Source organism: Bos grunniens, chromosome 17 (assembly GCF_055505025.1).
Source record: "Bos grunniens cultivar Pamir isolate PY7600 chromosome 17, Bosgru_T2T1.0, whole genome shotgun sequence".
NCBI classification, from domain to species: domain Eukaryota; kingdom Metazoa; phylum Chordata; class Mammalia; order Artiodactyla; family Bovidae; genus Bos; species Bos grunniens.
In genome coordinates, this window is record NC_141181.1 from 20569703 (window position 1) to 20591533 (window position 21831).

At 38.1% G+C, this 21831-nt stretch overlaps 1 protein-coding gene across 2 annotated transcripts; it reads left to right on the forward strand.

The window, feature by feature from the left end:
• The first annotated feature begins 1524 nt into the window (after positions 1 to 1524).
• PCDH18 (protocadherin 18) lies at positions 1525 to 15585 on the forward strand. Of its 2 annotated transcripts, none has more exons than XM_086345913.1 (4): positions 1525 to 4388; positions 5203 to 5291; positions 5381 to 5544; positions 13632 to 15585. In XM_086345913.1, the coding sequence occupies exons 1-4, from the start codon at positions 1911 to 1913 to the stop codon at positions 14297 to 14299; spliced, it is 3399 nt and encodes a 1132-aa protein (XP_086202039.1). In that variant the 5' UTR covers positions 1525 to 1910; the 3' UTR covers positions 14300 to 15585. The 2 variants fall into 2 exon arrangements, with proteins under 2 accessions (XP_086202039.1, XP_086202040.1); XM_086345914.1 differs by having other exon boundaries at positions 5206 to 5291.
• Positions 15586 to 21831: the final 6246 nt, after the last annotated feature.

Consider the following 21831-nt stretch of genomic DNA (forward strand, 5'->3'; position numbering starts at 1 on the left):
TTAGTTACTTTAGCTGAGCTCTGCTGAGAGTAAGTAAAGTGGAAAAATCAGAAAATTACTTTTTTTATATGTTTCTGGGGGGCAAAAGAGAGAGTGGGAGAAAATAAATGGGAAAAAAGTGACAGTGAGATTATGTGAAACAGCAAATATGCAAGTGGATGAAGACAGCTGAGGAATAATGCAAGAGGTATGAAAAAAAGCATTAAGAATAGAGCCATGATGATAAACTTAAAAGGAATTGCAGAGCAGAAAGAACATCATAAATAATCATATTTTCAAATAAGAATACCATATCAGTTTCTGTGACCTGGATAGAGCACAAACCTCCCATGATATTTCCTTAGCATTTTGATGCACACAAAATGCAATTTTCAGCTCAGGCATTTTATTTTTCAATGTAAACAAGCTTTGGGTTTTAAAAATACAAATCCTAAAAGTGTTTTCATAAATAATACATATATTATAAAAATTTGACTTGTAAATTTCTGAGTCCATGTCCCCCCAGTATTCATTGCGAAGATTCACCATGTATAGATAGTCTAGTGCCTTTTCCGTAGAAATTGACATGCTAAACCATGAAATGTCTTTTACCAAAGGTAAATAGGATTTTTTGAAGTACAGGGCAAAGAAATATCATAGCCAATTTTGACCAAACTCCAGGCAAGAAGTGTTAGAAGGTAGAACTATATTGTTAATTAGTTTCAAATCTTAAGGTGTTCCTTTAAATCTTGCTAATTAAGAGAAATCAAGAGTGGAAAATAGCCTTTTTCTTATCTTCAAAGAATAAAGATGAAAGAAAAACAGAAAATGAAACCTCTTTACTAGTTCTGTTCTTTAAAACAGAGCACAAGAAAATCTGCTTGTGCTCACAAAAGGAGAAAGACCCAAGTATTTACAGAGGGGGAGGGGAAGGAGGCGGGCAAACAAGCATAATTAGAAGCAAGTTTTCAAATTTTATTAAATTCCTCCACCAACAAAATGCACTTAGAGGTATTTTAAGTTAAACCAGTACTTAAGGACTATGAAAAGCAAGATGATTACATGTTTGCGGAAGAAGAAAGGGCAATTAAGAAAAGCAGGCCAATTTAAAATACCAAATAAATAAAGGCGACCAGAAGTTGATTTAAAGTTTTTCTTCAGTAATTTGTCTCTCCTTTGTCGTGGCACGCTCAGAGAAAGTGAATGCAGTAGATGCAGAGGAGGAAGGGAGAGGGGTGGAGGAAGCCAGGAGCAGTCACGGAGCCTCTCGTATCCTGCTCCCCCAGCCCCCACCGGCCTTGCTCTCCCAGGCTCGCGCTCTCCCGCACCCCCAGCCCCCGCCCGCCTCCCACCCCTCCCTGTCTCTCTCCTTCTCCCACCCTCTCCAGTCTGCCCAGCCCTCGCTTTGGGGACTCCATCAGCTTTTGATTTGGAAGGACGCTGATTGGCTGGAAGCGATTCAACACACGCCGGGCAAGAGAGCTTTGTCTGAGTTGAAGTGAAGTTGTACAGATTTTAGACTGGAGTCAGCAATCACGGGCGTTTAGTCTGCAGCCGAGCAGAGAAAGGGAGAGAGAATCGCTCGGGAAAGATCCATTGCGGACTCCGGCGGCACCCTGCAATAGATGGATTCCGACTACACAAGGGGGAAAACGCGGAGGTGACACTCTCTTTGCCTGCCAAGAGGACGAACGGCCAAACAAATGCAAGGACTGGACTCCATGCCGGTAATATCTGGAAGGCGTGACACGGTGTGTATAAAGCAAAAGTTTGAGAGCTGTTAATTGCTGTGCTGTGTTATTAAGAGACGCTTTCAAGTTTCCGGTACCAAATGTAGATTAGCTTTAAGTTGCCAAAGGAAGTTGAGGGGATTGGTTTGCTGTTTTAATTTGATCTGTGAGCGGAATCTCATAAACTGACCGATTTACCAAATGAATGCTAAAATGCACTTTACGTTTGTTTTTGCACTCTTGGTGGTGTCTTTCAACTTGGATGTGCTGGGCAAGAATTTGAAATACAGGATTTATGAGGAGCAGAGGGTTGGATCGGTAATTGCAAGACTATCAGAGGATGTGGCTGATGTGTTAGTTAAGCTACCTAATCCTTCTACTGTTCGCTTCCGAGCCATGCAACGGGGAAATACTCCTCTACTCGTGGTCAACGAGGATAACGGGGAAATCAGCATAGGAGCAAAAATAGACCGCGAACAACTATGCCAGAAAAACTTGAACTGTTCCATAGAGTTTGATGTGATCACTCTGCCCACTGAGCATCTGCAGCTTTTCCATATTGAAGTTGAAGTGCTGGATATTAATGACAATTCGCCCCAGTTTTCAAGATCTCTCATACCTATTGAGATTTCAGAAAGCGCGGCAGTGGGGACCCGTATCCCTCTGGACAGTGCATTTGATCCAGATGTTGGGGAAAATTCCCTCCACACGTACTCTCTCTCTGCCAATGATTTTTTTAATATCGAGGTTCGAACCAGGACTGATGGAGCGAAGTATGCAGAACTCATAGTGGTCAGAGAGCTGGATCGGGAACTGAAGTCAAGCTATGAGCTTCAGCTCACCGCCTCCGACATGGGGGTGCCTCAGAGGTCTGGCTCATCCATACTAAAAATCAGCATTTCAGACTCTAATGACAACAGCCCTGCTTTTGAGCAGCAGTCTTATATAATACAACTCTTAGAAAACTCCCCCGTTGGCACTCTGCTCCTTGATCTGAATGCCACTGATCCAGATGAGGGCGCTAATGGGAAAATTGTCTATTCCTTCAGCAGTCATGTGTCTCCCAAAATTATAGAGACTTTTAAGATTGATTCAGAAAGAGGACATTTGACTCTTTTCAAGCAGGTGGATTATGAAATCACCAAATCCTATGAGATTGATGTTCAGGCTCAAGATTTGGGTCCAAATTCAATCCCAGCACATTGCAAAATTATAATTAAGGTTGTGGATGTTAATGACAATAAACCTGAAATTAGCATAAACCTCATGTCCCCTGGAAAAGAAGAAATTTCTTATATTTTTGAAGGGGATCCTATTGATACATTTGTTGCCTTGGTCAGGGTTCAGGACAAGGATTCTGGGCTGAATGGAGAAATAGTTTGTAAGCTTCATGGACATGGTCACTTTAAACTTCAGAAGACTTATGAAAACAATTATTTAATCTTGACGAATGCCACGCTGGATAGAGAAAAGAGATCTGAATACAGTTTGACTGTAATCGCTGAGGACAAGGGGACACCCAGTCTCTCTACAGTAAAACATTTTACTGTTCAAATCAATGATATAAATGACAATCCACCCCACTTCCAGAGAAGTCGATATGAATTTGCAATCTCAGAGAATAACTCACCCGGGGCATATATCACCACCGTTACAGCCACAGATCCTGATCTTGGAGAAAATGGGCAAGTGACATATACCATTTTGGAGAGTTTTATCCTGGGAAGTTCCATTACTACATATGTCACCATTGACCCATCTAATGGAGCCATCTACGCCCTCAGAATCTTTGACCATGAGGAGGTGAGTCAGATCACTTTTGTGGTCGAAGCAAGAGATGGTGGAAGTCCAAAGCAACTTGTAAGCAATACCACAGTGGTGCTCACCATCATTGATGAAAATGACAATGTCCCTGTTGTTATAGGGCCTGCACTGCGCAATAACACAGCAGAAATCTCCATCCCCAAAGGGGCTGAAAGCGGCTTTCATGTCACAAGAATTAGGGCAATTGACAGAGACTCTGGCGTGAATGCAGAACTCAGCTGCTCCATAGTAGCAGGTAACGAGGAGAGTATCTTTGTAATTGATCCGCGATCATGTGACATCCATACCAACGTAAGCATGGAATCTGTTCCCTACACAGAATGGGAGCTCTCAGTTGTCATCCAGGACAAAGGCAATCCTCAGCTGCATACCAAAGTCCTTCTGAAGTGTGTGATCTTTGAATATGCAGAATCGGTGACAAGTACAGCAATGACCTCAGTAAGCCAAGCACCCTTGGATGTCTCCATGATTATAATCATTTCCTTAGGAGCAATTTGTGCAGTATTGTTGGTTATTATGGTGCTGTTTGCAACTAGGTGTAACCGAGAAAAAAAAGACACTAGATCCTACAACTGTAGAGTAGCAGAATCGACATACCAGCATCACCCCAAAAGACCCTCCAGGCAGATCCACAAAGGGGACATCACATTGGTGCCTACCGTTAATGGCACCCTGCCCATCAGATCTCATCACAGGTCATCTCCGTCTTCATCTCCTACCTTAGAAAGAGGGCAAATGGGCAGCCGGCAGAGTCACAACAGTCACCAGTCCCTCAACAGTTTGGTGACCATCTCATCAAACCACGTGCCAGAGAATTTCTCATTAGAACTCACCCATGCCACCCCTGCTGTTGAGGTAAGATCACACCCTGTACCTATTCACTGACACACTCAGTTGTTAGTGGTCAGAAGTTGTCTATGCCTTAGTTCTTAAATGTTTCCATTACTAAGTAACAGTACTAACAAAATGGAAATTAAATAGGATGCACGTTACATTATGTGGATAAAGCAAACATACACACCTCAGCATGCTGGTCTTGAGTTTTTCATAAAGAATATGCTTGCATGTACTATGTGTAATGTTGAAAAGTAAATGTCAAGCTAGCAAAGGACTATCTAATTAGAGTCCCCTTATCCTCAGACTATGATACTTCAAGCCAGAAACAAAGGGGCTTGCTCTAATTCTCATAGTTATGGCCTCTAAGAAAAATTTTAAAATGGAGGCTTCCAGAATCCCATCCCAGTGCATGTGTATTTGTTCAACTTTTGAAATTTTTCTGACATTATTTTGACTACATGTATTTTACAGCATTTTACAGCATTTCCCATGTATTTCTGCAGCATTTCCCATGTATTTTTGTAACTGATCACTTTAACCTGAACAATAAAATAGAGGTAATCAGTCATTTTTTAAATAAAGGAATCCTCTTTCAAAAAGAAAATGTCAGCTGTATGATAACATCTAAATCTCTCTGGGACTTACTTCAGTTCTGTTTGGTGGCTGGTTGCATGGTCTATCAGAGTCTAGCATGTGTAGGTCTTTAAAATGAAGATAATATGTTCAATTAATTAGGATGAAATAGTGAGTAGTAACTGTAGTTGCTTGCTTAAAGCTTTTGAGTACTGGGGGATTTGTTTCCAGGAATCAATACAGTCTGTTTGGTTTCCAGCAGGTCTCCCAGCTTCTTTCAATGCTTCACCAGGGACAATATCAGCCAAGGCCAAGTTTTAGAGGAAACAAATATTCCAGGAGCTATAGGTATGAATGACCCTCCTGTTACCTATTATATCTCCAATAACCTAATGCTGAAGAGTAAAATCTCTACTTTCCCTGACTTCTCTTTCTAGATATGCCCTTCAAGACATGGACAAATTTAGCTTGAAAGACAGTGGCCGTGGTGACAGTGAAGCAGGAGACAGTGATTATGATCTGGGGCGAGATTCTCCAATAGACAGGCTGCTGGGTGAAGGATTCAGTGATCTGTTTCTTACAGATGGAAGAATTCCAGCAGGTAAGAGTGTCACCACAGTGACAAATAGATAAATCTTTATTTTTCAGGTCTACTGCACCAGTGGAGTGAGTGGTTTCTCCCATGCTTTTATTTTTTCTTTGTACTAAAGTAGCTATATGCACACTATCAGTAATGAACATAAATTGAAACAATTTTATACTGCTTAATTAAAATTCATAGTAATCAGTTGGTAGAGAAAGGGAATAAACAGGAAAGCTTAAGAGGACAAGAAGGAAGGAGTGGGCAGAGGAGGATAGAAAACCACACCACTTCCCTCCTCTTTTTCCCCTATCCACTACTGCCATAGGGCACTCTTGAGCAATTCTGTCAAATTACTGGGTGGTTGTTTTTTATTCAGACAGCCTGTTTTGGTGCCTAGTGGTAAGCAGGACTATAATTTGGAGGACACATTTCCTGTGATGGGAACCAACTCACATAATCAGAGATGAAAATACACTAGGGAATGGTATACTTCAATCACTAAAAATAGGCAAAAGAATGCATCTTTGTAGGTGGCAAGCATGGAATATTTTTTGCCACCTTTCATTTCATGTCTCCACTGTAATGAAGAGGGGGCAGGAGTCCAGGAGGGGAATTTATAAGCACACAGCTAGATGGAGGAGACCCTATTAACTTGTGAGCCACGTTTTCCTTAGAGTCCCTCCTCTCTAATCCTGCAGTAGAAACTCTCAGATCCAGCTGAGTAAATACTGACTGCCTCACTGTAGCAACCCTGTTACTAAAGACTATAATATTACATCAACCCTTCAGAACCTATTCCTATGGCTACTTATATTTCTAAATTCCACTGAATGTTGATCAAATAACTGCCACTTGATAAATGAATAAATGAAATGATAAATGAAAGAAAGGGAGAACAAAACTGTATTACCTGTGTGAGTGCATGAACAACTGTTTCCTAAATACAGATAAATAAGATAGTTTAGGAAATAGACCTGAGAGAGCTTCAGAGAGCCACCGAACCTCAGTGGAAATCAGTGAACAGAAATGCTAGCTCTTGTAAACTGTAGTCGTAATGGTGGCAGGAGCTGCAGGAGTATTACTATTAATCCAGGCAGTCACAGTCACCAGTGATGCGCCAGTGCTTCCTCTGGGCTCATGAGTTCTGTATCTGCACTGCCTCTCCCAGCACTCTGGCATAGCATTTAGTGGTGGTGGTAATAACAGTAGTGTTTTTTTGTTTTTTTTTTTTTAAGATTTGAAAACAGAAGCTTATAAAGGTTAAAAAAAAAGTATACAAAATCAAGCAATTTGTATATTTTAGAGGTGAGATTTGAACCCATGCCTCTACTCATAAACACATGTCTATCAAGAATAATATAAAATAAGTTTTTTTTTTTTTAATACTTTGAGTGACATATTTGTTTTGCCTTTCTAAAGTCTTACTACCTGTCTGAGAACCAATGAAATGCTGCTTATTTAATTATGCTATTACTGTAATAGATACTGCATTTCTGACAGGATGATGTATGGGAAGGACTTCTAGTGGCATTAAGGGCTACAATCAATGTACACTGAAAGCTGATACTTACACAGTCACTCATGGGGGGGGGTTGTTTGTTTTTGTTAAATTCATAAATTCTCTAAACCAATTTAAAGAGAAATTCTTGAAAAAACTAGTGGAATATATATGGCCTCAGACAATTTGCTCATAGAGAAACAGTTTTGTTATTCTTACCCATGAAATGAAAAAGTTGGCTGAATTTCTATGATTCTATAATACTGATGGAACTCAAATTTTGAATATTGATCCTTAATTTTCAATAATATAATTTCCCAACTTAAATTATTTCATAAAATGGAAACATATCATGGGTATAATATCAATATTTCCTGTTATTTTTTCAGTTGTAGAAGATTGACTCATTGACACAATTCATTTATCACTATAGTTAAAAGAACAACTGCCCCTGCTTAGATAACCTTACCGGGCCCAAGTGATACGTAAAATCCTTTTTTAACTCTGAAATTCTCTAATTCAATAGCTAATCATGGTCTAATTTTTTTAAAAAAGGTCAGGACTCCTCTTTCATTCTAGCCTATAGTTACCACTGCCACCTATGTTCATAGCAGGAGAGTTATCTAATGCTTGAATTAAAGTAATTAAAATAAATGTTAAAGAATAAAGAATAATTGGGGAAACAATAGGTGGATATTGATAAACTCTAGATACTAGAGCCTTATTTAGTGAGTGACTTTAGACTCCTTGTAAGTCACATTTCTTCTGAAAGTTAGAGGCTCATTTTTATACTAACATTAATAACACCAGTTAATATGTAGACAAGTCTTTAAAAAGGAATTCCACAAAATTATACTTAATCTAGGTGTGTGGTGGGAGAGATCTTTTGCTAGGCCATGTAACTATATTATAATAGATTGTATTATAATACATATGCTTCTGCCTTATTAGCTTCTTGTCTCTATGTGGGGTACTGTAGAAACTATTTTAGAGGCACAGAGCACCAGGAAATCACTAATGATCCATAAAATATCTTAAGCTTTTTGTATGCTTGACTAGTATAGAAATGTGCATAATCAAATATCTATACTTAATTATCACCATCATTCTGATGATACATTACCCATATTCTGGTTTATTCTTCACACTTGCAGTTTCTTTCAACACATTAGTGTGTAAAAGTTTTGCTTTGTAAACTTTATATTCCCAGGAAATATTCCAAGTAGAAAAAAATGTTAAGTCCACATCTGAATGCCATTAACAGAAATCAGTACAATTTTTTTTAAAGCATGGATATTTTTAGAATTTCAGTGTCTTATTCCAACTGTTTTTTCTGCATTAGACTGTGATCAAATATAGATTATGTTATGTTGCTTTGCCTGCCAACAGGGTCATTTCTGGTCATTCATTCTATTAATTCATTCTATTAATTCCCACAGGAGGACCCTGCATTCTGAACAGTAAAGTCAGCACGCATTTTTGTCTGTTGGCTCGTGTTTGTCAGCATACTTTCTTCCTTACTCATTCAACTTTGAATTACAACTCTATACAAATGCTTGCAAAATCTCCCTTTTCCCAAAGTGTTAGCTACACCAGGCTGTCCTTGCGATACTCCTTAACTGAGCTCATTTCATTTTTTTTTTTATCATTGTAACATCTATGATTACTTAATTCAAACATTCCTCTTTAATTCCTTGTCCTCTCCATTCTCATGGCTGGTACCCTACTTCTGGTTGCTTTTCTGTATCAGCACATGAAGTGGTATTCACTCTCCAATAGCTTCTTCCTTTGTCAAACCTTTCTTTCATACAGCTTGAACAACTTTTTCAGAACATTTTATATTTTTTAGTTCAAAAATAGTTATTGACTTTTGTTGCCTGGCAACACCTAATTAGCTGTTTGTCTTGACATTTCAAGGCCAGTGAAATCCAGTCCTAGCTTATTAAATTTATTTTTTTTAAATCTTTTGCAATAGGCAGGGTTATTTCTACATAACACAGCAATCCTTTGGTCATGTTCGCCTTTCTACCTGAAAAACGAGCTTCTCTTTACTTTGTCTATCTCAATTCTATTCATCTCTCAAAATTTGTTTCGAGTTTCTCTTTAACTGCTTCAGCATCCACCTATACTCTTTTTTTTATTGAAATATGGTTGCTATACAATATTATATGTTATAGGTATATAATACAGTGATTCACAATTTTTAAAAGTTATATTTCACTTATAGTTATTATAGAATATTGGCTATGTTCCCTGCGCTGTATATATCCTTGTAGGTTATTTATTTTATACCTAATAGTTTGTACCTCTTAATCCCTTATCCCTATCTTGCCCCTCCCCTCTTCCCTCTCTCCACTGGTAACCATTAGTTCATTCTCTATATCTGTGAGCCTGTTTCTTTTTTGTTATATTCACCAGTTATAGCTTTTAGATTCCACATGTAAGTGACATCCTACATTTTTTTTTTTACATATTGTCTCAGCATCATATAATTTGACACCTTAGACATCTATGACCTCATTTGTCACACATGATTATTCTAGTACTGGAAACCATTTGAGAGAGGGGAGCTATCACACCATTTTACATATGTCAGGCTCTTAATAGATTGATAACTCAATGACTAATGGCTTGATAGGAGTTAGGCATATATTTATCTTCTTATACTCAATGCCTCTTTCCTGTCCTGCCTATAAGGTCTAGTACAGAGACAAAACTCACCATCTTGCTGTGGGAAAACAGAGTTTTCTGTTTCCCCATGACTTTCCCTCTTCAGAGAAAGTTTAATCACTGAACAGGAGCTTTCCAGGAACAAAGGAAGATTAGCCCCTTGCACCACTAGCCAACAAGTCCTGATTCGTTGGAAATGGTGTAGAACACCTGTGACACTAAGCTGTATGCACACTGAGAATGATTTCGCACAGTTGAGTCTTGGGGTACAGGTTGCATATCAATGAAATTAAGAAACGCCCCTTCTGTGCCACACTGTTCCTCCATCTCTATTATTTTAGCTTTCCTTATCCCCATTAATCTTTATTCATTAATTTTTCATATTTTTGAGTTTTAAAAGTTTATGTTAATTTATTATTTTATAACTAAAGCCCAGTTTGTTTATTGTGAAGTTATAACATTCTCTGCCTAAAAATTCCTATGACCAAATTTACTTTTTATACAAACTGTTGTTTTAATTACTCAGATGGTATTGATTGTGATTTTCATTACATTCTGTTCTCTAGAAAGCTGATCATGCTCAGGATTCTTAGAAGCTTGTGTAATTTTTCCTTTTCTCCCCCATCATTAAACATAAAACAAAACAGATTCGATCAAACAATTAAGACCGTCCCACAGAATTAAAGGCCAGAAAACAACTGAAGAGATGTCTTTAGGTCTGTTACTCTTCCTTCTAAAAGGATGTGAGTAAGACAATACAGACAGATCTCCTTTCCACTTTTAGAGACCCAGGGAATTAAGGAAAAAATTAATTACCATTTGATAGTTATTTCAGTGCTTAGAAAACCTCATGGCTATGGAGGTATTCCAGTTACTTTCAACACCTTTTGATTTTGTCCATATATGATAAACAACAACAGTTGGTAAATATCCCCCAATAGTAATAATGCTTGAAGTCAGCACATCTAAATCTTTTTTATTCTTGCTGATTTAAATGTCACTTTTCTTCACAGCAAAATGACACAAGGATTCTCAGTATTGCTCTTTCTCTCACCCCATTGTGATTCCCACGGGATTGGCATTCACACTATCCATCATTTTCCATACTTTGAATTTCTAGCCTTCCTAACAATCAGACATTTTTTCTTACAGTTCTTACTCTCATTTATGTTCTTCAACTGACTCCTTCTCTATTAAGAATTGAGGCCCAGAATGGATGAGGTATAAGAACAGAATTATTTTCGAGATGCACATGATGAAGAGCAGTGACTTCCACACCTTTGAACAAAGTCCTTTACATCTCCTTTTCTGAAAGGCGACATTTACTCTTCACTTTCTTGTGCATAAGTCTTTTCCAAAATTTTATTTTATTGTATGCTGCTGCTGCTAAGTCGCTTCAGTCGTGTCTGACTCTGTGTGACCCCATAGATGGCAGCCCACTAGGCTCCTCTGTCCCTGGGATTCTCCAGGCAAGAATACTGGAGTGGGTTGCCATTTCCTTCTCCAATTTTATTGTATAAGAACACTCAATATGGGATCTACTCTATTAACAAAACTTTAGCTGTGTGATATTGTTAACAGTAGGTAGAGTGTTGTACAGCATATCTCTTGAACTTAATCTTGCTTAACTGAAAATTTGTGCTTTTTAATTAGCAATTTCCCAGTTTGCCTAATGGAGAAGGCATATGGCACCCCACTCCAGTACTCTTGCCTGGAAAATCCCATGGATGGAGGAGCCTGTGGGCTGCAGTCCATGGGGTCGCTAAGAGTTGGGCACAACTGAGCGACTTCACTTTCACTTTTCACTTTTCACTTTCATGCATCGGAGAAGGAAATGGCAACCCACTCCAGTGTTCTTGCCTGGAGAATCCCAGGGACGTGGGAGCCTGGTGGGCTGCAGTCTATGGGGTCGCACAGAGTCGGACACGACTGAAGCGACATAGCAGCAGCAGCAGCAACAGCAGCAGTCTGCCTAATGCTTGTTAACCACCATTTCATTCCTGGATTCTCTGAGTTGGACCATTTTAGATGCCTCAAATACAAGGAATCATGCAGTATGTGTCTTCCTGTAACTAGCTTATTTCACAAAGCTTAATGTCCTCAAGGTTCACCCATATCGTCACATTTTAGAGAGTTTCCTTCATGTTTAAGGCTGAATAATATTCCACTGTATGCATATACTACATTTTCTTTATCCATTCAACAGTTGATAGACATTTAGTTTGTTTTCACATCTTGGTTATTGTGAGCAGTGCTTTTGTAAACAGGGGGAGTGCTGTATCTCTTTGAGATCTTAATTTCAATTCTCATGGATAAATCCGAAAGATGGGATTGCTGGATCATATAGTGGTTCTCTCTTAATTTTTTGAGAAACTTCCATATTATTTTCCAAAGTACCTGCACCACTTACATTCCCAACATCAGTGTACAAAGGTTCCAATTCTCCACACTCCTCTCACTTGTTGTCCTTTGGGTTTTTGTGTTTGTGTTTTATTATAGTCATTCTGGTAGGTTGGAGGTGATTTCTCATTGTGTGTTTTGATTCGCATTTCCCTGATAATTAGAAAATATGTAGCGACTGCCTAGTCTATGCAAACACTTCAGACACTTTACCTAGTGCTGGGGATATAGCAAAAAGCACACTCAACAACTTGCTTCCCCTGACAGGGGATTTGGCATTGTTCAAGAGTCATCCTTTGTAGCAGTAATCTGGAAGAGAAATCATTCTTAAGCAGCCAGATCTACAGAATTAGCTCTGAATGTATAAGTATGGCTGATATCAATCCAGTTTTAATTCAAATATAAGATAATTAGTTTGCATTTTCTGCATACTGTCATTTGAGCTAAAATGAAATCATGATATTGAAAGGACCTAATGATCACTGAAAGAGATGGATGGTTTGTGGAGTGTGTTTTACATCTTCACATTTCTTGGTGGTTATGTAGTTAATATATTTGCCAAATTTAGAGATTTTTCCCTTCTTCTTCATTTTTCTGGTTTTCTCATATCACTGATTATATTCTGAGTGTAGCCACTCACATTCCAATGGGGCATCATAACATCTGGAAGAACTAACCAGTGTTTTTTTCATATTCTTCATCTGTTGATAACTTTTCCAACTTTTTGAATTTAAAACCTCTAAAAGATTTCTTCTTAACAGAGTAACTGCAGATGGCTGGTAGTTGAGGATAATTTGCACTGCTGTTTTAAGTAACAGTCAATAAATAATCCAGTATATTTTTATGAGAGATTGATAAGTATAATTACTTATTATTTTATTATAAGTGCCTCCACTAAAAGTAAAGTAGGTCAGATAGACTACATTATAGAAGGTACTCAAAGGTGTTACTCAAGGCTTATCTTGTAGCATTCTAAAGTTATGGATTTCACCGTATACCTCTGGGTTTTCATAGTTTATGTTCAGCAAATATTTCATCACTCACACCTTAGCTCTCTTCCAGACATTTTCATTTGTAAGTTATCCATCCATTTTATTATTGCATAAGGAGCAGATGATATTCCTGAGAAGTACATGAGTCATAATCCTCCTTTCTTATTTGATGGACAAGAAAAAGTATATATACCAGGAGACCTGGGTTCGATCCCTGGGTTGGGAAGATCCCCTGGAGAAAGGAAAGGCTACCCACTCTAGTATTCTGGCCTGGAGAATTCCATGGACTATATAGTCCATGGGGTCACAAAGGGTTGGACAAGACTAAGAGACTTTCACACACATACACTAGGTCCATAAAACCAGCAGTCATATTCAAGTCATAATTATAGTCCATCTAATGTGTAAAGTAATAGGTTAGTATCATGATGATGGTTTAAAATTGTGTATTTGAAAAAAAAAATTACAATTTTTTCTATTATGTTTGAGTCACATGACATGTAACACTGAATCCTTGTTGCTTTTGTTGTTTTCCTTGAGTACAGCTATGAGGCTGTGCACGGAAGAGTGCAGGGTCCTGGGACACTCCGACCAGTGCTGGATGCCGCCGCTGCCCTCACCCTCCTCGGATTATAGGAGCAACATGTTCATCCCCGGGGAGGAATTCCCAGCGCAGCCCCAGCAGCAGCATCCGCATCAGAGTCTTGAGGATGACGTGCAGCCTGTAGACTCTGGTGAGAAGAAGAAGAGTTTTTCCACGTTTGGGAAGGACTCCCCAAGTGAGGAGGACTCTGGGGACACCAGCACTTCCTCTTTGCTCTCGGAGATGAGCAGCGTGTTCCAGCGCCTCTTGCCCGCTTCTCTGGACACCTATTCTGAGTGCACTGAGATGGACCGATCCAACTCACTGGAACGCCGGAAGGGACCTTTGCCAGCCAAGACTGTGGGTTACCCACAGGGGGTGGCGGCCTGGGCAGCCAGTACGCATTTTCAAAACCCGACCAACAACTCTGGGCCCCCACTTGGAACTCACTCCAGTGTGCAGCCTTCTTCAAAATGGCTGCCGGCCATGGAGGAGATCCCTGAGAATTATGAAGAGGATGATTTTGACAATGTGCTTAACCACCTCAATGACGGCAAACATGAACTCATGGATGCCAGTGAGCTAGTGGCTGAGATTAACAAACTGCTTCAGGATGTCCGCCAGAGCTAGGGAATGTTGGCAGAGCATTTTTGTTTCCATGTTTATGGAAATAGGAGACAGCAAAAACCCTCAAAGAACTGGCACTGCCCAATAGTTGCATTTATCATAAATGTGTCTGTGTATATTGAATATTAAATACTGTATTTTCGTATGTACACAATGCAAGTGTGATTATTTTAATCTGTATTTTAAAAATACATTTGTACCTTATATTTATGTGTAATTTAACAGACAAATTTTATTTTTTTACTCCCATGACAAACATGTCTTTCCTAATCATGTAGAAACTAGCCACTGTTTAAATCTGATATAATATTCAACCACAAAGAATAAACGCACTGCTTAGATTAGTTATGTTGGGGAAGAAATTGTTATCCTGTAGGAATAACCCCACTAAAGCATTATTCAATTCTTAGTTCCATTAAGTGATCCAGCTTTTTTCATTACCTTTTTTTGGAAAAAGTAAGCATCAGTAAACTGTTTATTTTATTATTGTTATTATTGTTTTTATTGCTCTTGCTAGTTCTAATAGTTCAGTTCCCACAGTAAAATTGAAACATGAAGTGAAATTTTATTTCAGGACTGGGAAGTATCTTTCACAGACGATGATTTAAAGAAATAGGAGTAGAATCCGTTTTTAACTCCCAGGCTCCTACTATTGCAGGGTGTCACACTGGCCTGTTCTTGAGAATACTTCTAAAGTATTATCATCTACTTATAATCAAGGTAAACAATGAATTTTATTCCATCCTTGTAATATGAGAGGTGTCCCAAGGAAATAGAATCTTGTCCTTTAAATGGATAACTGTATATTTTAATTTAACAGCATAAGGTATTCACGGACAAAGACAATTATGTCGGTGTCCCTCCTAGGGTAGTAATAAATATAATTGATTAATCCTGAAACTCTTCCATTCAAATCTTCCCCTCTTCTCTAACAATACTTGAACATTTTTATTTTTTGCAATGTTTTTTTTCTATAACTCTTCACTCTTAGCTTTTGTCTCTAGAGCATGATCTCATATTTTTGCTTTTATTTTTAGTATAGGAACATTTATAAAATTACAGTTTTTTACTGCAATTCTGTTTTAGTTGTTGCGTGACAAACGGCAAATTCTTTATTTATTGTGCTGTTATGTCTCTGTGTGGAATGCCTTGGTAAGGGACATTGGTGTTATGACTGTTCTCGTTTATGACCAAGCTTCTATTAATGTTATTTCTATGAATACACTATCTTGATTGTACTCTCCAGAAAATTTTACTGTCAGTGAAAATAAAAGGAAAATTAAAGTAAAGCTAAAGAACTGTCCATAAATCAGAGTCCTGTTCCTACATATACATTCAAAAGTTTTGCAAGAAGCATACCCTTCATAAGAGCATATTTCAGTGTTGGGTTTTGAATAGTAGAGTGGGAACATTCAATTGGCTTGGCAAACAAGAAAAACTACAATGGAAAAGGAATGAATTTGAGATCTGTAATGGGAATGAAAGTAGTCTACCATATTTCCAGCTGATTAAAGAATTTAAATGCATTTGAAGTATAAATAAAAAAATAATAATCAATAGTAACTGCTTGAACACTTTTCAAATTATTTCTCAGAGCATATTGTGTTACACTGTGTCAGGGAAAAAAGTCTATACCCTTAGAGTGTTTCCAAGAGGTGAAAATTTTATCTCCCTTGGTTTACTAGTAGGGAAATAAAAGACTGGAAAAGTTAAATAACCTTAAAATGGCTGAAACTCAGGTATTTAAATTCTCAAATGAGTACCACATCATATAGATATGTTATATCTTTCAAAAGGCACATCTTCCTTTGTAGAAAGGATTGCAATTACAAGTGAAATTTCAGTTTATTTTTCAGCAGGTTATACATATAAATGCTAACCACACTGAAATACATTTTGCTTTTCAACTTCATTTCTTTTCAGTACATATTATCATTAAGAAAAAGACTTTTATAATTTCACTGTTCTTAATTTAAAGCATCAACAGTAATTTAAGAAACAAAGCTGGAAATCAATGTTTGGATGATGTAAAATAAATAAAATGCACTATTGTATTAAATAGAAGACCTTTGTCTATTGTCTATACAGTGAGCATTTCATCTCAAATTCCTTGCTTCTCCAGTCTCCCTCACTTCTTATTACTTCCCATGCCACAGGTTAAGGATATTAGTGCAAAATTTTCACTTTTCACAGATAATTTCTCAGTGAAGGCTGGAATATCTGTTCCATCATAGCAACTTATCTCATCAGATTTATATTTCCTCTCTTTTGATATCATGCCCTTCCTCTATTTGAAACAACTAAAAAGCACTTAAGGAGATTTCTTTTTCCATTCCTTACTGGATTTCACCTTACTTGATTCCTTTAAATGTTGACTTTACTCGATTCCTCTCAATGTTCTTCAATCATAATCATCCATCAAGACAATTTTCTTCCAAAAGTGTAATTTGACAGTGAATCTATTCCTTTTTAAATGCTTATTTATAGGGTGATTAGACAAATCTTCCTTTTAAATGCTTGTTTATAGGGTGATTAACAAATCCTTCTTTTAATAAAATGCCTATTTATAGGGTGGATTAGTATTGACTTTCATCAAATTCTTACAAGTTCTTAAAACGGTTATTCATTTATCATTTCTTTCTTTCTTGGTACTTAGCAGATGGGGCTTATAACTGTGTTAATCATTTAAATTCTTGTTCATTCCATCACACTTATATCAAATTTGCCACCTACCAATAGATAACAATTAAGGTAAAAGATGAGTTAGTTATACCATCTTTGGAGTCACAAAAGAAGTGTGATTTATGAAAATCAGCTTAGCTTCATTGTTTCATCCATTTGATACCAGCTAAGGTCAGAAAATATTCAAAACTGAGTTTGAATTACTGACACATTAAAATTCAGGGAAAAGTGGATCTATGTGAAATTTAGTTCTGTGGATGAAAAATGGATTGCCTGACATAGCAACTTGCAATCCTGCAGGAGCTCACAGAACTGATCCAAAACAATTCAGTCAATTTGCCAAATTACTGAAAAGTTTTGATGTTTCTGTTCCAATTCAATATATCTTGATAACATATCATCACAGTATTGAAGATTAAGGATACACTGAATAGGCAATAAATATCACTATGTAAAATTAAAGCCAAACCATGTGAAAGTCTTAAAGACTTGTGTTGAATATTAAAGGGAAAAAACAGTGCAAGAACTTTTCTTTTAAAAATGCCTGTATATTGACTTCCTTCATTGCAAGTTAAATTCATAAAACAAAGCTATCTTATATTTCTAAGCTGTCTTATATATTGTGAAAGTGTAAGGTGCCAAACTGATTGTGATAATTTTAATATGGTAAGTGAAGTGTTTGTAGCTCAGTCATGCACTGTAGAAGGAACTGGCAACCCACTCCAGTGTTATTGCCTGGAGAATCCCAGGGACGGGGGACCCTGGTGGGCTGGCGTCTATGGGGTCACACAGAGTCGGACACGACTGAAGCGACTTAGCAGCAGCAGCAGCAGCAGCAGTGTGTCTCTTTAAGATCCCATGTACTGTAGCCTGCCAGGCTCCTTTGTCCATGGGATTCTCCAGGCAAGAATGCTGGTGGAGTTGGGTGCCATTTCCTTCTCCAGGGGATCTTCCCAACCCAGGGATCAAACCTGGGTCTCCTGCATAGGCAGGAAGATTCTTTACCACTGAGCCACCAGGGAAGTCCCTTTAATATATTAGGATGTCTCTAACATGTGAATGTTGGAAATAATCCTATATGGCTACGTAACATTTTAGTAAATTAGGACCACTGAAGAGTCACGTCACTCTGTTTAGTTTCTAGAACAAGCAGTAAGTAACTTTTTGGAAATAATTGAATGATACCTAAAGTTAATATTACATTGCAATTGAAAAAAAAATGCCCAATTGTGGTTTCATTCTTCATCTGTGTAACTGTAGTCATACAGTCAAGTAGATATATTTGTATACCAGAAATAATAAGACCTTTAATATAATGTAAACCAAAAAATAATTAACAGGTAGGCACCATACAATAGATCTGAAAGTGAGAGTCTATAGTTCTCATTAATTTGTATTTTTATTATAAGATAGCTTATACAAGTTGTGGAGCTGTTAAAATAATTTTATGAGGCACTGACATTGCAAAAATTGCCACCAAAATTTACATACTTCCTGACTTTTAAAACCGCAAAACACATTCTACCCTGACACTTTAAAATAATAGTTTTCTATTTCCTTTTATGACTTCTGCAAGTTGCTCTTTATTCTTGTTTGCTTTTTCAGATTTTATCTCTTCAATTTATTTATTTTATGCTTCTCCTCCTTGATAATTTATCCTACTGTCCACATTTTATAGCAATCTTCTCCAAATTTTTGCATGCATATAGTTCTTTATATAACCACCCAGATTTTATCAATTTTTTTAATGTCTTTCTTTGTTATTGATATAATAGGAATCATATTTTTGAGGTATGAAGCTAATACCTTTTCATTCTCAATAAACCTTGCTCCTCTGATTCACTAGTTTAATAGCAGGGTAAATTCAAATGATTAACAAAGGGGTCATTTTATTTGCTCTATGTTTTAAATTAAAACTTTTTGAGTGCTTACAGACAAACTAGTGTAGAAAACTTTACTTTCATTGAGGGAGGAAATATTTTATTCCTAAATATGAAACACTTCTGTTTACGTACTGAGGGTTAGGCTAGAAAGGTAAGCTTGGAGTTTTACTAAGTTAAGTGCAAGAAAATGAATAGTAAGTAAGAAAGGGCCATAACCATAGAAAAGGAAGATAACAAGCAATTGAGAGCATAAAGCCCTAGAGATGAATAACGTGAGAAGGGTAAAATAGCAGATGCTTGTGTCTTTATTCCCACCTCCAGTGATCTTCAGAAAAAGCTGTACAACAAAGGAGTACCTTTGGGTCCTGTTTGGGGAAGGTGTTTTCCCTTTCCCTGACCCACCCTGTGCAGGAGTGCAGACTTGGAAGGAAGAGGTGCAGGTGTGCCTCTGGGCATCGTTTCTCCTCCTCACTGCCTCTGGGTGAACTATAGGATATTCAGACTTTCTTTCTTATCCAAAATGGGGGAGAAGCTGATGTTATAAACTGTATTTACCTCTCAAAGTACTTTTATCTAAATGAACGAAACTGTTCTAAAATCCTCAGGTGCATTCCTGTTTTATTAAATGGTACATTCTGCAGTTGAAAACAGCTAACCACAAAATATTCTAGGCAGAAAAAGCACAGATTTTCTCTTTGGAAGAAGACCTTTGTGTTAGGTTCCAAATCATCTATACAACTTGCAGTAAATCCTATTCAATCCAAAAGTGGCATTAAGAATGTTTCAAAAATTCTCACCAGAAAAATATTTTCCAGTCTCTGCCTTGCGATCTGTATCTTTTCTGCAAACCTATGCCTGGTGGCTGTCAGTGTGGATTTTGTGAACTTCTGCTAGAGATTTTAGTAACTGCCAAAAATGTAGACTGCCAAATATATGACAAGGCTACATGGCAATGAGGAAAGTACCAAAAATCTACAAAGTCCCAACGACGACACCTGACTCATTTCCTCACTGCTTTTTCTCTCTTCCCTTTCTTCTTACTTTCTCCTTGGGTGGCATCTGAGTACACAGGCACTATGTAAACCATTCTTTAATTCAACAAATGTTTATTGTGCACTTTGTATCAGACACCGATCCAGGTGTTCGTTGAACAAAACAGACAACAAAGACGTGAAAATCACTACACACCTATTCAGATGAGATCAGATGAGTTGCTCAGTTGTGTCCGACTCTTTGTGACCCCATGAATCGCAGCACGCCAGGCCTCCCTGTCCATCACCAACTCCCGGAGTTCACTCAGACTCACGTCCATCGAGTCAGTGATGCCATCCAGCCATCTCATCCTCTGTCGTCCCCTTCTCCTCTTGCCCCCAATCCCTCCCAGCATCAGAGTCTTTTCCAGTGAGTCAACTCTTCGCATGAGGTGGCCAAAATACTAGAGTTTCAGCTTTAGCATCATTCCTTCCAAAGAAATCCCAGGGCTGATCTCCTTCAGAATGGACTGGTTGGATCTCCTTGCAGTCCAAGGGACTCTCAAGAGTCTTCTCCAACACCACAGTTCAAAAGCATCAATTCTTCGGTGCTCAGCCTTCTTCACAGTCCAACTCTCACATCCATACATGACCACAGGAAAAACCATAGCCTTGACTAGACAAACCTTTGTTGGCAAGGTAATGTCTCTGCTTTTGAATATGCTATCTAGGTTGGTCATAACTTTCCTTCCAAGGAGTAAGCGTCCTTTAATTTCATGGCTGCAGTCACCATCTGCAGTGATTTTGGAGCCCAGAAAACTTAAGTCTTACACTGTTTCCCCATCTATTTCCCATGAAGTGGTGGGACCGGATGCCATGATCTTTGTTTTCTGAATGTTGAGCTTTAAGCCAACTTTTTCACTCTCCTCTTTCACTTTTATCAAGAGGCTTTTGAGTTCCTCTTCACTTTCTGCCATAAGGGTGGTGTCATCTGCATATCTGAGGTTATTGATAGTTCTCCCGGCAATCTTGATTCCAGCTTGTGTTTCTTCCAGTCCAGCGTTTCTCATGATGTATTCTGCATATAAGTTAAATAAACAGGATGACAATATACAGCCTTGACAAACTCCTTTTCCTATTTGGAACCAGTCTGTTGTTCCATGTCCAGTTCTAACTGTTGCTTCCTGACCTGCATACAGATTTCTCAAGAGGCAGGTCAGGTGGTCTGGTATTCCCATCTCTTTCAGAATTTTCCAGTTGATTGTGATCCACATAGTCAAAGGCTTTGGCATAGTCAATAAAGCAGAAATAGATATTTTTCTGGGACTCTCTTGCTTTTTCCATAATCCAGTGGATGTTGGCAATTTGATCTCTGGTTCCTCTGCCTTTTCTAACACCAGCTTGAACATCTGGAAGTTCACGGTTCACATATTGCTGAAGCCTGGCTTAGAAAATTTTGAGCATTAATTTACTAGCGTTTGAGATGAGTTCAATTGTGTGGTAGTTTGAGCATTCTTTGGCATTGCCTTTCTTTGGAATTGGAATGAAAACTGACCTTTTCCAGTCCTGTGGCCACTGCTGAGTTTTCCAAATTTGCTGGCATATTGAGTGCAGCACTTTCACAGCATCATCTTCCAGGATTTGGAATAGCTCAACCGGAATTCTATCACCTCCACTAGCTTTGTTCGTAGTGATGCTTTCTAAGGCCCACTTAACTTCACATTCCAGGATGTCTGGCTCTAGGTCAGTGATCACACCATCGTGATTATCTGGGTCGGGAAGATCTTTTTTGTACAGTTCTTCTGTGTATTCTTGCCATGTCTTCTTAATATCTTCTGCTTCTTTTAGGTCCATACCATTTCTGTCCTTTATCCAGCCCATCTTTGCATGAAATGTTCCTTTGGTATCTCTGAGTGGCCAAAATCTGGAACACTGACAATACCAAATGCTGACACAGAGATGGAGCTACAGAAATTCCCATGTATTGCTGATGAGAATG